We start from the raw sequence: 18,421 nt of genomic DNA, 5'->3' as shown, positions 1-18,421 counted from the left end.
CTCTAATAGTTGGGAGAAGTATGATATCTCAAGGCCCAAGCAGCCTAGAGAAGGATTTCCACAGAGTTCCGCGCAAACTAAGTGGAGTGAATTTAGGATCCTTAATGCTCCAGGCAAGCAGAGAAGGGTTAGAAAGCTACAAAACTCCAGGCAAGCTCGATGGCTGAGGTCAGGAATCCCACAGAGTTCTGAGCAAACTAAGTGGGCAGGATAGGAGGCCTAGAGCTCCAAGCAAGCTAAAGGCTTTGGATTGAGTTCCTCTCAAAACACCATAGAATCTGTGAGAGTGGATTTGACGATGTCTATAGTGATAGTACTCTCGGTTTTATAGTTGCTCCAGTGTGGTGGTGGCCAAGGGCGCCTATGTTGTGGTTTCCAAGGGGGGGGCAAGTATAAGCGACTTTTCAAATATAGCTAGTTTCAAATTTTGCTGTAACTAATGTAAAAGTTCTATTGGTTTTCAATAATCCCAAGTACAATTTTCTCTTAGGGGGGGTGCGAGCGCCCCACCTTGTTCCCCTGATGGGCGCCCTTGGTGGTGACGCTGGTGGTTCTTCATCACATGACTAGTGACGTCGCTGCTTTTCCTGTCTTTGTATTACTTCGTAGTAGGATGCACATCATGTTGTTTATAAATTCAAACATGCGTTGGTTGTTTTTAAACATAGCCATATGCAAGATATTACAATGTGACTGTGTTTCTGCTGAATACTGAATCATATTGTGTAGTTTCCGCTATGTTAATGGTAACGAAACCGAAAATGTGGGTTCTGATCCTGTAGTTGAAGTAAACGTATTTAATTCGGCGTTCTAAAGAGGAAAACCAAAGATTTTTCGACGTCGGTTCTGTTCATTAAATAAACAAATAAATAAAACATGCAAATATACATCGATTCTAGTCATAAAATTTAAAACCAAGACAAACATGGTCAGCTGAAGAACTTCAAAGTAGACTGAATAACTGTGAAATCATAATTAAACATATAAATAAAGCAACGAAAGGTCGGTTTGAAACAATATCAACTTCTACTACAGACTTAATAAAAGTTTCCCCCGAAAAGCTTATTTTGTTTCAAGAACCAAATTTCTCAGAAAAACAACTATAGCTGCGGGCGGAAATTTATTTTTCCACCGGAAAATTGGTTTTGATACCGGTTGCAGAAACGTTTTTCTGAAAAAGTATCTTTTAGTTCCGCTCCTGCGCTCGTTTTTCTTTTTCGGGAAAATTGAACTCGATCTTGGGATTATGCTTCTGCCACTGTCACTTCTTACCTGGCCGAGTCCTTTTGTTTAATCTTGCTCACGTGGAAGCACCTAGAGATATGTCCATTTAGCGCAGAACCTTGAACTTTCCCAATCAATTACGCCTGTACAACTTTTGCTTATTGGAGTGAAGTGACAACAACCGAGTGCTTTCAAAAACATGAAGCAATCAGCAGCCAATGATAAGCGTGCTGCCTTCTGCTTTAGATGATAGTGCTACGCGACTAGAGGACGGTTTATACAACGCCAAAAGCATAAAACACAATTCTTTTTCTTCCATTGGTCTCGTTACCATTGACAGCTTCGTATAATCTGGACGTACTCGTATAATCAGGAAGTATTTGTTCAATCTGAAAGTATTTGTATAATCAGAAAATATTTGTATAATCTGGAAGTATTCGTATAATCAGGAAGTATTTGTACAGTACAATCTGGAAGTATTCGTATAATCAGGAAGTATTTGTACAATCTGGAAGTATTCGTATAATCTGGAAGTATTTGTATATACAATCTGGAAGTATTCTTATAATATGGAAGTATTTGTATAATCAGGAAGTATTTGTACAATCTGGAAGTATTCATATAATCAGGAAGTATTTGTACAATCTGGAATTATTCGTATAATCAGTAAGTATTCGTACAATCTGGAATTATTCGTATAATCAGAAAGTATTCGTACAATCTGGAAGTATTCGTACAATCAGGAAGTATTTCTATAATTTTAAAGTAATTTGTATAATCTGAAAGCATTTGTATAATCTGGAAGTATTCTGTAATCTGGAAGTATTCGTACAATCTTAAAGTATTTGTACAATCTGGAAGTATTCGTATAATCTGGAAGTATTTGTATATACAATCTGGAAGTATTCTTATACTATGGAAGTATTTGTATAATCAGGAAGTATTTGTATAATCTGGAAGTATTCGTATAACCAGGAAGTATTTGTATAGTCTTGAAGTAATTTGTATAATCTGGAAGTATTTGTATAATCTGGATGTATTCGTATAATCTTGAAGTATTGGTATAGTATAGAAGTATTCGTGCAATCTTAAAGTGTTTGTATCATCTGGAAGTATTCGTATAATCAGGAAGTATTTGTACAATCTGGAATTATTCGTATAATCAGGAAGTATTCGTACAATCTGGAAGTATGCGTATAATCAGGAAGTATTCGTACAATCTGGAATTATTCGTATAATCAGGAAGTATTCGTACAATCTGGAAGTATTCGTACAATCAGGAAGTATTTCTATAATTTTAAAGTAATTTGTATAATCTGAAAGTATTTGTATAATCTGGAAGTATTCGTATAATATGAAAGTATTTGTATAATCTAGAAGTATTCTGTAATCTGGAAGTATTCGTAAATCTTAAAGTATTTGTATCATCTGGAAGTATTAGTATAATCAGGAAGTCCTTTTATAATCTTGAAGTAATTTGCATAATATGGAAGCAGTGGCGCCGATTGGACGTTAAAAGTACGGGGCAAGACATGATCTGAATATTTGTGTATCAATCTTAGTTTTCCTGGTTGTTTCTAACACTTTGTTTGACGAAACGTTGCATAGCTAATAGCTCGTTTTCCGTTAAAATACCGTATATCGTATTTCATATTTTATTAAGTAAATTGACAAGGGCAACAGAAGTGAATACCCTTTAAGAGTGCAAAGGGCAAATTTGTGAGTAGCCCTTTGCACTCTTAAACAACGAAAATGTAAGAAAAGATTTGATTCCTTGCTCATGAACATGTTAAAAATTATGTCTGGAAAATTATGTGATCAGATTATTTAATAACAAATTTGCAAAACAAATAAATAGAAAATATAATATTAATCACAGTAATGAATAATGAGGCTTGTTTTGTAGAAGTTATTTTGAAACTGGGGATTAATGAACAACTTACATTTTTAATTCCATACATGCTTAGAAAATAAAAAACAGTAAATACTACAAGCATATGTTACGACATTTAAAGAAATATTTGCTTTTGCGGCTTCCCGAAACACGTTCTTTGCCATTAGGTTCAGTTTTCACTTTCTTGGAACACATCAAGACACAATACTTAGAAACATTCCACAGTCCAGCTATACAAAATAATCCTAAAACCTAGAATTATGTTGAATTCACTAAATTTAATTGTATATACACTTATACACCCCTGAACACACCACTGCAAAACAATGGAAAAGGTTGAAGTTGTTTTTATTACTCTCTTTTAAATTAATATTCTTTACTATTAGAAAGAAGAAAAAACATTTTAGGAATTGTCAATTTTTGTGCAATTAAAGAGTAAGTTGTGAAAGACTTTCTCTCAATTAGTTTCAAAGCGGCTGACTAACATATCGAGTCTTGTAAGAAGAAATGAAAGTACGCTGGAATTGTTGCCCTCCAATAGGTTAATTTTTGGGTTATTTTCAGTGGCAATTCAAACGCAATTCCTTGTAGCTTTCTTAACTCCACGGAAAGACAACCAATACGTACTCACGCAACGGTAAATATTATGTGGCACCATTTTTTTCTATGAACCAGTAATACATACAAAAACTTTGCATTTCCAAATGAAACTATATACATTATAGGTAACTCCAAAAAAAAAGTGGGGGGGGCAACTGCCCCCCTTTGCCCCTCTAATCGCCGCCCATGTTTAGAAGTATTTGTATGTGGAACTGTTCGTGTAATCTAAAAGTATTTGTGTAACCTGGAGCATTGAAGATCACACCAAACGATTTCTCGTTGTCGATATTTCCATTGTACAAAATTTCATATTTTTTTTAAAAGAAAATTTATTATAATTTAAAGGCATATATAACGTTCTCATTACCTCTTTTCTTGTCCTAATTATATCCTAATGTTATTGTGAAGTTATAATAAGGAACGTGTCATTAATATGCATACACTATGTTGTTTACAATATACATTTAATTTTTAAAACTGACCTTTCATTCTTTTCAAATCTTAGACAATAAGCTTTTAATTTAGGTTAGATAAATTTAGGTTAGATTTGGTATATTGAGACGATTGACGTTTTTTTAATTAACTACTCTTCATTCCAAGTAACCTGATAGAAAACCAAAACAAAACTTGATCCCTACTGGTTTTTGGTTTGGGAACTGCTAAACGTTACTATTGTTATTCTTCTTGCAACTGCGGTCCCGGGTTCGATTCCCGGTGGGGTCACTCGGTCGAAAAAGTGTAACAGCTTTTTCAGGCCAGCCACCCTGAATGAGGTTTTCCTGGGTTTTCCTCATTCACACCAGGCAAATGCCGGGGTGGTACCTAACTTATAGGTCCCAGGCCGCTTCCTTCCTTTCCCAATCCTTTCTTCCTTCCCTTTCCCCGGATTGTGTGCTCGCCGAGGGACGTCATCCCTCAAATCGTGAAGGGCTACATGGCCTTAGATGCCGAAAGCCCAGAAATCCAAATCCTAAATCCTAATCTTCTTGCAACTATCAATGATTGCAACACATTTTAAAATTACAAAAACGATTATTATTGGGTGAACTTGTACAGAAACTATCAAAGTTGTTGCTGTAATCAAGGGCGGATCCAAGGGGGGGGCTACGGGGATATAGCCCCCCCCCTTGACGCTCAGGTTTACACTGTATAAAATGGACTTCAATTGTGCTTTACACTGGATAAAACGGCAAATTATGGTTTAGCCCCTCCCTTGATCATATCCTGGATCCGCCACTGGCTGTAATGTTACAGAAACAAAGGAAAGGAATGATACTTTAGGTTAAAAAAAGTCTCATAAATACGTAATTTTAAGCAGTATAGCAATATCTACCTATATATATTGTAACACAATGTCCATCTCGGCCTCCTAATCGAGTTACGGACGTCCAAAAGGGTGGGAAAATGAACTTTGAAGGCTAATTCTGGCAAAACGACAAGAGATTGAAGGGCGGTGTTAGGCGACCCACACAGACTCTCAACATGGACTATCCAAAGATACTAAGATTAGATGTGTACAAGGCGAGCTCAAGGGATTCCCCAAAAGATGCGAAGCATGCCGCGGACGTTATGAGGGCAAAGTGAGGTGACAGGATGTATGTCCCTTGCGCTCGCCTTTTACACATCTAATTTTAGTATCTTTGGGTAGTTCATGTCGAGAGTCTGTGTGGGCCACCTAACACAGACCTTCTATCCCTTGTCTTGTCATTTTGCCAGAATTAGCCTTCAAAGTTCATTTTCCCACCCTTTTGGACGTCCGTAACTCGGTTAGGAGGCCGAGATGGACAAGATACTTCTACTTGTTTCCATCTGTAGAATCACCTCCCAAGCGTTGTAAACAACTTTTCTTAACACCCTGTATATATATATATATATATATATATATATATATATATATATATATATATATATATATATATATATATATATATATATAATATTTTCGAACCGATTTAACCCCTTACCGCATGCCGTGCCATATATGGCCCTTACTCTTTTTTCACTTTAGCTTTTTTGTGATTTATCAAAGGCACCAAATGACTGTTTTATCTGCTGTGTGAGATATTGACGTGTATGAATGAGAGATTTTGGTGTCCTTTGTGAGTTCTAAATATGTCATATATGGCACTTACTTATTTCTCGTCGGAATTAAGTGAAAAATCTAAAATTCAAGTTTTAATTCATTTTTCAAGTTTCCATATGAGGATTTCCAATACTGATTATTTTTTTCCGTTAAAAGAAAAAAACATGCAGAAAGGGGTTAAGATATAATATTACTGTAAACGGTGTTCTGACCTTTATATTTATTGAAAACTCTGCGTGATTGGATGTGATACTTCTGTAAGCAGTTATTATTATTATTATTATTATTTTTATTATTATTATTATTATTATTATTATTATTATTATTATTATTATTATTATTATTATTATTATTATTATTATTTTAATCAAGCCTTTGGGAAAGAGGTAAAAAATTTTAATCAATTATAACTTTTCTCTACTTATTCGCATCGGCGGTCTTACTTGCATTATTATTGTACGGTAGAGACTTCATTAGTTTCATGCTTGTAACATTGTAGCGTCCTCAGTTTGCAGAATGAATAATAAATGGCGTTGTAAGTTTAGGTTTAATATGTAGATGTGTAATAATCAGTCGTGGTACCAGCTGAAAAGAATAACTTTATGTTTGGTTGGCAACATTGGTAAATTGGATGTATTGTAGGGTGTTACAATTTTCTTTTGTTGAAATTTGTTGCATAAAAAGTTTCGACGATTTTTATTCATTAGTTCAAAAGTTCAAGGGCATTTCGGGATAAATCGTCCATCCTGTAATATCTCCATACAAATGGTTCGTCTTTTATCTCTCACTGAAACCGAAGGTGAAAGAAATTTATTACCAATTCCGTTTCCAATGCTAATTCACGTAGAATAAAAATAGTAATACATAAAGAAAACTTTTCTACAGTTTAGACTCAGCAATCTAAGAATATGCTCAAATGTTATAACAAACTACAGTTTAGACTCAGCAATCTAAGAATATGCTCAAATGTTATAACAAACTACAGTTTAGACTCAGCAATCTAAGAATATGCTCAAATGTTATAACGAACTACAGTTTAGACCAGCATTTCCCAACCTTTTTCAACTTGCGGCACACTACGGGTGTAGCTTGAATTTTCGCGGCACACTCATAAATATTATTACACGTATTTGTAAATATAAAATACTGTGGTATTTTTTTCAGCGCTTACTGATCTTCTCACAGAGAAGAAAGCTCTATCGTTGGTTTTCCCCTGTGGTAAATCATTATGCTTATTTTTCATTCTAATTTAAAAATAGAAAACAATTGCAATGAAATATTGGACTCAGGTTTTTAAAACTAACCTTTCTTTTCCGTAAGCTGTATCCAACCTTTCACTAAGAAGGAAGATCACTAAATAACGAACGAACCAACAAATCTCTTTTACTTTAAAAACACAAATGAAGGTAATTTGTGTTTGGTTTGTCGAAAGGATTGAATGATATTTTAAAATTTCAAGTTACGAAATAGTCTGCAACAATAAAGAAGCAATAATAATCATAACAATGATTAAAAAAATACTTTTTTCAATATTAGAAATTTACAGAACAGTAACCCAGTATGAAACTTAAAATTGTAGATTCACAGCAGAAGTTCATAGTAATGTGAAATACAAATATACATTTTTTCTTATGTCTTGCAATTAGATTGCTATAGAATTAATAATTTATTTGGATTTCCTCGCGGCACACCAGCGGGTCATTCACGGCACACTAGTGTGTCGCGGCACACCGGTTGGGAAACGCTGGTTTAGACTCAGCAATCTAAGAATATGCTCAAACGTTATAACAATCTTAGTGACACTTTGTTTGTTACTTAGATTTTGCCCTGTCGCCTAAACCTAAAGAGTGAATGTCCTGTCTCCTAAATGTTAAAATGAATGTCCTGCCGCCTAAAGATTAAAGTGAGTTCGCTATTACAGACCGTTGTAATACTTGACATATTCAGTATAAGAGCAAGTGAACCTTCCTTGTTGCTTTCTTCTTGTCTTGTAATTGTTTGAATTCTCTTTTTCAGAGCGATGCAGAGACCCATGTAAAAATTTCTTCTGTAATGACGATGAGCGTTGTATACCTCAAGAAGTGACCTGTATCAGAGCTCCTTGCTGTCCGGTCCCAGAATGCATTAAGGAAGATGCCAAGAAGAAACAATAAACGTAAGTGATTGAAGTAATAGTTTAGTAAGTATCATGTTGTCTAAAAAGCATAGATCCTTTTCTACACGAGATGGCATTAGTGCCTCAAATCTCAGAGTATATGAGACGCAGCGGTTCAGGGTTAGTCTTTAGTCAGCTGACTGTTGACACTAGTAGATGTGGAAAAATGTTGGAATTCTTATAACCAGAAGTAAGACATTGCACCGCCAGACAGAACGATACACTAGGGTGTCGTATACCACACTGGCAACGGCAGACCACATACATCTTTAACGAACCTTTAAAAATCGAGAGAAGTTTGCTAGGAGGATTTAGTATATCCACCAGATAGTCCGGATCAGACTATAGTTTGTTTCAGTCTCTGCAGAAGTTCCTGAATGGTTTTAAGTTAGTTTCAAAATAGGCTTGTAAAAAGGGACATGCCACTTTTTTTTTTTTTTTTTTTTTTTTTTATTATCAGGAACCACACTAGTTCTATATTGACGGGATTATGGGGCTGTGGGGAAAGTGGCAGAAAGTAATCGAACAAAATGGTGTGTATATATATGATTTCATAATGTTATTTTCAAATAACAATAAATATATTCTCAATTTTGATCTCCTAAGACTCAATACTTCTTAAACAATCTGATTTATCGGGCATTCCAATAATAAAACTTTTTTTTTTCAAATATATAATTCAAGTTTAAATGTGTATATTGAGACGCTAAGCACAAACACATCAATATACATCGATTTACAGAATGAAAATTACAGAAGCTAGCTACTAGAGCTGTGTCAAAACCAATACTGAAATTGTGTGGATTATGAAAGTGTATAAAAGCTCGATAGGTAAGCAATTGGCTAAGATTCGGAAAGCAGGGTGCATAAGAAGTGGAAGACTTGGCAGATGTGGTCAAAAAGTGAAATCCTTTTCTAGACAGAACAATGCATTGCTGTGGTTGTGTCTTGCATACATATTCGGTATGGTTCATGTTATAATTTGTGTTTCGTGCCACTTAACGAAACTTTATTTTGTGCTTAGTTGCTAACACTGCATTATATATGATGTTATTGAGCATGTCTGTGTGTAAATGTTTGCTTACTATACTGTTGTGTAGATGTCACTTTGATTACTTTAATCATTTTGAAGTTATTTCTCTGTCAATATCTTTTGCATTGCTATCTCCACATGATTCTAGATCCTTCTTTCCTCTGTATCTCCTGTGTTTTTGGGTGTCGGTCCGTGAAACTTTGGATTTCTCACTTTTTTTCACTCCTTTATCGATTGCGCATTGTTTGATTGGACAATGCTACTATCAATATAAGATGTTCCCTTGTGAAGAATGTGTGCGAGTCTGAGCAAAGAAACTGAGGGAATTTGCGAACTTTACCGTACACTTAAATTTATGCTTACTTCTGTAGAAACTTCTTACTCAACCTTCTAAACGCATAAAATTAAATGGAGTTGCTATTAATCTTTCCATAACTTTATATGAAACAATTCACTTATAATTGTTTTGTTTCACATAGAGTAACTTGGGTAAAGATGCCCCAGTTTTTCATTATTACCCATTTTCCTCTCCTGCAATTGAGGTTGTTGAATTTATGATCAATTAGAAGACTGATGTTTTGTCGGTAATATCGCGGAAGACAATTTTATTTTAGTAAATTTAAGAACTTAAAATAAACCATTTATAAAACCCTTCAAGTGGGGCGTCTTCTGCATGTATGTTGGGAAAAGATGCCCCAAATTCACAATTTTTTAATTGTGTTCATAAACATCATAGAAACAAGTAACTATGCTTTTGTACCACTAATATCACTAACTTTAATATCTACTAACTATCTACCTACCTAATTATAAAGAGCATTTTCAACAAAATGGCAAATATTCTCCATGTATGTTTTCTAAATCCGTTTGTAAACAATGGATAAAAATAAAGGATAAAAAAGAATTGTGGACCTTACACATTATCATTTGTTCATTTTTTCAAACTTTGATTCTTGAGGTCACAATTTATGCAGTGACATGCAGTGAACCTACAGTTTAAATCCAAACTACCGTAATTGTTCAAATTTTCCAAGGCGTTCACACTGGGAATCGTACTCGGGACTTCGTGCAGCAAAGTGACACGTACTAGCCATTAGACCAGAAGGGTGGACGGCTTTCTTTCAATATATAAAAACCTGCTCCCTGAAAAAAAAAGGAATGCCTCCCTTTGTAACAACTTGCTATACTACAACACGGGTACACCTATGATGATATCTGATGAATTAGTGGAAATGCTCTTCACTTTGCAATGAAGGGGTATTTGATTCATCTAGAGATTTACCTTTTCAAAATACTTCAACCACATAAAGGAACTTGTGACAAATCAAGTGTGTCGCAGGACCCCTCTCCCAAGGACAATTTTTTTTAGCATTTTAAACCCTAATATACATTCACAAATGGTTTAAAACTCAATCCATGCACATTCTTTTAATTCAGCTTGCTAGCCAACTATAGTGCTGCCAAAATGTCTTGAGCCGTGGCAAAAATGCGAACTAAAGCTCACACCCTCACGTTGAGTCAATAAGGGTTCAGCTGTTGCTAAGCGAGAGAAAGCGAGTGGAATTCCTTCAGCCGATAGCAGCGCTTGCAATGGAAGACTAGGGATCAAGTCACTGTGGTATGTTTTTAGTGTCATACATACTGTATATGTAAAGTCCATTCAGTTCAACATTGATCACGTAAGGAGCGAAAAGAAAAATAGTTTATAAATAGAATATTACATCACTGAAAGCAGCAACCCAGCCAGAAGACCAAGCCCTTGCTCCAAAGGGGAATTTCCCGTTTGTTTCTCAATGAGCAAATAATTACAGGTTATTACTTATTACACAACAATAAGTGGTTCGTATTCAAACCAAACATGATTTAAAACATAATGAACCCACAAATGCTTCAAACGCGTCATAAACTTGTTGTCCCGAACAGAAATCTTAAACCTTTAGTGTTATATAGTGGGTCATCTTTGCTACAATGTCACTGGGGCAACTTTCCCAATTTTCAAGCAAAGATGGTCCAGTCAATCACGTGACATACTCATGGATGACGAAACACAAAGCATATTAGCGTTTGTAAAAGACTGAAGTTCTTAAGCAATTATGCTTTATTCATGTACTTCTAATTAACTACCGTCAAGAGCATTACAACGTTTCACTCTCTAAAATTATAGACGCTGAAATAAGAGTAACTTATGTTTGTGAACGTATCTGAACAAAAGCAGCTTCTTTCTCTGATGCAATTTCCACACATATATACTCAAGACTGTGTACCCTTTCACGCGTATGGCAAGTGCTGTGACCACAAGTATAGTCTTTGAGTAATTCGAACAGGGGCATCTTCACTCAGTGGGGCGTCTCTACCCAAGATACTATGAGTGCCGTAACAATGGGTGGTGCAACGCACCGGGGCCCCCAAGCCTAAGGGGCCCCGTCGAGCCCCTTAATTACTCAGTAGGCTACTGAATACTTATATTTTATTATTCACTTCTTATGTATGGGAAAAAATCATTGTCAATGTTAAAATTACCAGCAATGTTAGTAACATCTGTGTTGTTTTGTTTTGCCCCTTCCTCAAGACTATAGGGCCATTTATTATGTGTGAGAAATAATCATTGTGGTGAAACTCTAGATGACTAATAACTTTCTTGGGCGATTCTCTGGCAAGTGGTCCATTGTCAGTAAATTTTCAAAATTAATTTGAAACTATGATGTTTATGTTTTCTATTAAGAAATAGTGTAACTATATACTGAGACATTTAAAATCTTTTTGTAAAATATATTTACAAGGTTTTGACCACATAAACTTTAACTGTTCTACACCATGCTCAATACTGTTCGTGTATCCCGATTTTCAAATAATTTTCAAACTCAATTCTAAATCTATAATTATATGAACAATACCAAAAAATATGAAGTGCGCCTTTGGCAAAAATTTGGCAATTTTGTTTTAATTAATGTATTATTCTGATAGGCAAAAATAGTAGTTTTCTCATGTCATGTTTTGCTGTCCCGTGCGTAACGGAAAACATGTATTTTTCGTGTTTTCTTTGTAATTGTAGAAGATAAAGTATTGAAATTTTTGCTCCAAAGTAGAATTATTATTAGCCTGTTAGTGGTACTTATTAAATTTGTTTATTATGCTCCTTATTTATTTCATGGGATATAGAAATGTTGTCCCGTGCGTAACGTTACGCACGGGACATTTACAGATTTATGCAAGGAAGTGAATACAATTAAGTTATTAAGATTTCAATACCTGTTTATTGTTATTGGTGTTAAACAATGAACAATAAACTTTTATATTAACTTAAAGAAACATGAATTTGCTGAGAGAAACTAAACCAAACATAACTACCAAAAACTTCTACGTTAACTTACGTAGAAACATTTACCACGAGGCTTAAAAACAAATTATCGTTATAAATTATACTTTTTTCTTTTCGTTTGAAAGGTAGGTATCTAAGTTGGTTTGACAGTCTTGTAGCGGGTAAATTATTTTCTTCAAAGTTCTTTACAAAAACGGCTATTGGTTCTGGAACTTTATAGTACATTCTTTCACCCTTTATCAACAAATTAGGTGCTTGAAGTATATTTAAAACTTGATCAAATGAGACATAAGACCTATTCTTTTCATCAAAACAGAACTTTGTATAACTATTGTACAAGTATTTTAGATTTTTACTCTAATGTCCCCATCTTCTTCTACATCACTTTCAGACACACACACATACCACTATTTAATCCTATTTCTGGAAGAACCACAATCAAATTTCACTAGGAGAAATACACCTGCTCTAATATTGCCTATTCTGAGTTCGACAGTTATAGGGTTGGAATATCATGATCAACATCGTCTTCAAAGATGTATTCTGAATTAATGTCGCTCTCATCACTTACTGAATATATCATCATTCTGTACACTGGCACTCTTTTCGTTTTCTTTGAACTAATCTAAGTTGAATTACCTTGTTCTTCTTCATATTTTAGTGTGTTTTCCTCTTCTAAATGGTCAACAACGAAACAATACGGAATGAGTTTCGCAAAAGGGGCGTGAAAGGAAAAGAGTTAATATCTTAACTTGCCTATAACGCTGTATTCTTAATTTATTTTTCATTCTCACCTTGTTCCTATGTTTAAATCTAAATTTTCTAGCCCTTTCAGCGCCACTCATTGCTTTTGTTGATCGATTCAGTTCATCACTGACAATATTACTTGGAACAGAGTTACTTGCCTGTGACTCATATTACTTACTTAAAAAAAAAAAAAAAAACACTAAAGCAATTCTTCACTGCGAAGTAATAATCAATAATACCAAATAACCAAAAACCAACTGTTTCCCTTCAATTCACTTTCCCGCATTTCACCTGACAATGTCAGCATTCAAAGGACTCTACGTTTGGTAGGTAGCACAGAGGATCGAGCAGCTCAACAGTTGCACAACATTGTGTGGTTTGAACGCCATAAATCAGCCCTCAGACAAATACCCCAAAGACATGGTAATAACACTAAGCGAGTTCCCTAGTTGATACTTTGGAATGTAATTTAATTCATTCAAATTAAATTATAGATGCAAATTATTTATGCTTGTTAATGTCCAAATGCTAATCTTAAAATAGCAATCTCTTTAGTAAGGATATAGCATAATAACAGTCTTAGAACAACCAAACAATTGCATGGTTACTTTTCTGTCCCGTGCGTAACGGTGAGTCGAAAAAGAAAACATACTGTGAAGCTAATTAAATTCTATTTTCCAGTTTAAAAAATATAATGCACAGTAAGGAGAATGAATGTAGGACATAAGTGATGGCATATAAAATGAAAATGCTGCCATAAATCGCAGAGAATAACCAATGAAATTGGGGTTGTCAAATGAGCTTTTTGTCTGAGTCCCGTGCGTAATGCTTAATTTTGGCTTATAACTCAAATTTGCAATTGTTTTGAGTGTTTCATTTTATTTAACTATGAACTAATAATTTCCCCCTAATTTTGACATACTTTTTATTTTATTTGAAAATACATTTTTGTTCAAAAAAGCAGTTTTTGTGTACAAATGTCCCGCGCGTCACGCTGAGAATCGCCCTCTTAACATTTTTTTCGTTTTTGGGGTCCCCAAGCCCAGGGGGGCCGCTAAACATGTTTAATACTCGGCACTGAATACTTACATTCTGTTATTTGTTTCTTATGTGGAAGAAGTAATCATTGTGAAATTTTAGATTATGAGGAATTTTGGTAACATTTTCTGTTTTTGGGGTCCCCAAGTCCAGTGGCCTCTGCTAACCCGTATATTTCCTATATGGAAGAAATAATTATTGTTAAATTTTACGTTACTATTGCAACTTTGATATAACGTTTTCTTTTTTTAGTTTGTTTGTTTTGAGAATCCCTTGCTACATTAAATTACAAGTTATGTTTGAAAGTAAAACTGATTTCGCTGATTTGCGTTGCGTTCATGATAAAGCGGAAAGGAACGTAACAGTTCATTGTAAATATTGAATATTGACTAAGATCACCTTCTCCTTCCACCCACCCCCATTCTTCGTTTTCTGACAGGTTTGGATCTTACCTTTCAATACCAAACAGATAAAGGCCAGAACAGGAAAAACGTTTCCGACAGATGCCCTCTATTAGTATCACTCTTCGCGTTGTTGTAAATTATGAAGAAGAGACATTAGAAATTAAAGAAAGTTTCGTAGGATTTTATGCATTAGATAAGCATGGTATCGAGAACTATGAACATCTCGTTCGTGAAATTTTACCCTGCAACCAAATCGACATACAACGGTGCAAAAGGCAGGGGTATTATGCTGGAGCATCAGTAATGAGCGGAGTTTATGGTGGTTTACATGCCAGAATTAATAACACTACTCCAAATGTCCCGTACGTTCATTGCTGTGCGCATAATCTGAATCTTGTTATTGCCGATACTCCAAAAAGTCTCTACATATGTTTCCATTTTTTTTTTAATGTTCTTTCAGATATTTTCCTTTTTCCCAGTTCTAGTGCACCTAGATAGTCACTTTTAGCTCTTGGTGATGAAATGGCTTCAAAACTAAAGAAAAAATCTAAAAAAAAAGGCAATGTATAACTAGGTAGGAAACAAAACATACTGCTGTTAGCTGCATGAAAGAGAGAATTGTTGATGTTCAAAAGTCCCTTACCGCGATTTGTCTGACAAGTAAGAAACCAGATGAGTTGAGAGTAGCTGAGGCATTAAAGAAGCAGACAGAGACATTTGAATTTGTGTTGATGCTAGTCATTTGGGAAAAGATCCAAATGTTCATGTATATAATTTCCAAAAAGTTTGCAGGCTTCTGATATTAATCTGTAGCAGAGAAAAATCTGAAGAAATCACTTCAGCAATTGAAAGATCTTCGGGAAAAGTATGACGAGCTTGTGAAATTCACAGAAGACCTATGCTCGAGCTTCAGTATTTCTGAAACATTTCAAGAGAAACGCAAAAAGTTTGCAAAGAAATATCCTGATGAACTGGCTACGGATAGTAGACTAGATGTATCGGGAGATACATTTCGTGTCACTGTATTTTATCCTATTCTGGATACTATTCTGTCACAACTTAGTACCCGTTTCCACGGAATGACTGAAGTGCTCAATAGCTTTTCTTTTCTCACTCCAGCAACGTTGTTCTCTGCATCTGAGGAAGACCTTGAGAAATCTGCATATGACTTTGCTACGAAGTACAGTAGTGATATAAGCTCAGATTTTTCACGGCAAATACTGGTATTCAGAGATTATAACAGAACTGAAATAGGTAACCGTTGAACGATTCGGAAAATGGCTTTGTTTTTAGTGAAAAATAGGTATTCTACGTCTTTTCCCGATGTGCTTGCCGCATGTGTAATTTTCCTAATAATACCTGTAAGTGTGATTTCTGCTGAACGCTCGTTTTCGAAATTAAAACACATAAAGAACTACTTGAGAAGTAGTACCTCACAATAAAGGTTAACAAATGTTGCTATATTAAACGTAGATCGAAAACAAATTTCAAGACTAAACATAGACAAGATTGTATCAGATTTTGTTGATGCTAAATCTAGGAGAAAAATCTTTTTGAAACGATTTAAAATTTTTGTTGTATTGTATGGTAGGCTACTTTGGATATTTGAATATTTGAATTCAGTTCAATAAGTTTATTTTGAAATTTTTCAGCAGTTGTGCAAACCCCTGACATTCCTATTTTATTTCTTAATCATGATATTTTTTCTGTAAATAATATGTGTATAACTATGGTACACTATGAACAACATAATTTCTTATATTTTTTTCTCTTTAAAAAATGTATGAGATTAATACTTTTTTTCATTTTGACTAATATTGAAAAGACATTTCACTTATTTTGCCCGATGAATATGGTACTGTGCTTTTTAAAAGCTCTGTAAAATTACTGTAAATTGTGTAATCAGTGTCATGCGGTGGAAAATCAGCGCCCAGAGCGAGACTTTTTTTTTTTTTTTTTTTTTTTTTTACATTCGCTCAGTCGCGTTACTCTTAGTCGGTTACCTAGAGCATTCGAAAACCGACGAGTTATCATCATTGCGAATGATTTCTATAGTAGTTTTGTTTTTTTCTTTATTTCCATAAGTGAAAAAAAAATAGGAAAATTTGGGAGGGAAAGGATAGGGAAGGAAAAGAGACCAAAAAAAAGGGAAAATTTACAAAAACGAAAAACAAACAAAAAACAAACAAAAAACTAAGAATTTAACAAATAAGTTTGAATCTAGATTGCTTGTTTTTTGTGTATTTCTGTGTGTGTTTGGTATCTGTGTTCTCTGCGTATTTATGTTTTTACCTATTGGCTGCTTCTTCTTTTTACCTTAGGCTTCTTCTTGTTTCTTGCAGGTTTTCCCTGTATGATTAGGTTTTTTCACCCATATGTTTTATATATATTTAAATATATTTCTTTGGTATTCACCTATTTCTTTCACTGCACTAATGGTTTTCACCTGTGTTTCCACACTAACACTTGTGCACCAAAACTAATATTCTTAACACTACACTACACTGTATGATTTTGCTGTCACTAACACTAATAATCACTGACACATTTTTCACCTATATGACTTTCTATTTATATATACTCGTATATATATATATTTAACTTCACCTTGCACCACACGAATTTCTGGCTTAACTTAAGCTTTTAGTTTTACAGCCTGTATGTTTTTCCATTTATTGTCTACTTTCTCTCTTCCACATACTAAAAATTTATCTTTTCATTTAACTCTAATACTGTATTCATTATTTATTTATTTCTTTTAACCGCTCATTTTGCGTTCCTTGGTATCTTGGCTGGTTCTTATAGACTGGGTCCGGGGTCCACTCGGAGCACTTAGTGTGGACCCCGGTCCGTTGTATCCCAGTGCTATCCTCACCAACTTCACCTGGCGAGAGCGAGACTATACGACGGCGCCCCCATACATACTTCCAAGTATTTTTCCTCTCTTTTTCCTTTCCTCCGAATTTTGCACACCCTTATTTCGGCGCCCAGGGTCCTCGCCCCGCTCGTCCCCCTCACGGCATGGCACTGTGTGTAATGCTACCCTTTCTATCTAATGTTATTCCATTATTTAATATTACTTTGGAGGAAAGTATTTCTGTGTATATGTGTGTAATATTGTTTGTTGCTTTTATTATGAATAGGGATGCGCACGAGACGAGTCGAGACAGGATTTTTCTGACAAAATTCGAGTTGAGACACGGCTCATCCAATAGAGAAATATACATTTTTCGAGTCGAGACATCACTTTTACAACACATTTTCGAGACGAGACAGCCTCAAATCTTGTCTCGTGCGCATCCCTAACTATGAAAACTACATTGCTTGTGGGGGGCCCCAAATATCCATTTGCTACGGGGCCCCGAAGAGTTTTGTTACGGCACTGGATACTATATGTAGTTTGTTTAATTTATTTATTAAACAATTTTTAATTGTTTTTTAAAAATTTTTTTACTTTCAGTGATGATGACATGATGATTATGCTTACTGGCGATGAAATGATGTAAACAACGTTTCCTGTTCCAGATTAATCTATTGTGATACCACGTACATGCCTCAACTATGAAGATAACACATGTCTCCGTCTAATTCAAATTGGATCTATTTTTTATAAATAAACTCAAAAGATATCCTAAATATTCATTGGAAAATCGTTGCTAATAAATGTTAATTGTATTATGTAAGTTATCTAATACTTAATAAAAATAATTAAAATACAAATAAGTTAGAAATGTAATGATTTCGCTCATTGTTCGTTTAATCTAGGCCAGGGTTTCTCAACCTGGAGGTCGCAAAGATAAGTGGAAGAGATAAATATAATTAGAACCTAAAACCGAAAAATATTTTTAAATATTATTTTGAATTTTGCTCTGATATGCATTTTTTTTACTTTATACACACTGTTAAGTACAACAAAAGATAGGT

General features: G+C 34.6%; 1 protein-coding gene across 1 annotated transcript in view; it reads left to right on the top strand.

Moving 5' to 3' along the window:
• LOC145692708 (uncharacterized) overlaps positions 1 to 18,185 on the top strand; it is a 49,217-nt gene extending 31,032 nt beyond the window's left edge. The window contains exons 6-7 of the mRNA XM_081768118.1: positions 7,818 to 7,956; positions 17,958 to 18,185. Of these exons, the coding sequence (XP_081624244.1) occupies positions 7,818 to 7,954 (137 nt within the window). The 3' untranslated portion in view covers positions 7,955 to 7,956; positions 17,958 to 18,185. The remainder of the gene's footprint in view (positions 1 to 7,817; positions 7,957 to 17,957) is intronic.
• The last annotated feature ends 236 nt before the right edge of the window (positions 18,186 to 18,421 follow it).

This window comes from Thermobia domestica, chromosome 8 (assembly GCF_964235325.1).
Source record: "Thermobia domestica chromosome 8, izTheDome1.hap1.1, whole genome shotgun sequence".
In the NCBI taxonomy this organism is placed as follows: domain Eukaryota; kingdom Metazoa; phylum Arthropoda; class Insecta; order Zygentoma; family Lepismatidae; genus Thermobia; species Thermobia domestica.
The sequence above is the reverse complement of the archived record's forward strand: the minus strand, read 5'-3'. Positions and strand labels throughout refer to the sequence as shown.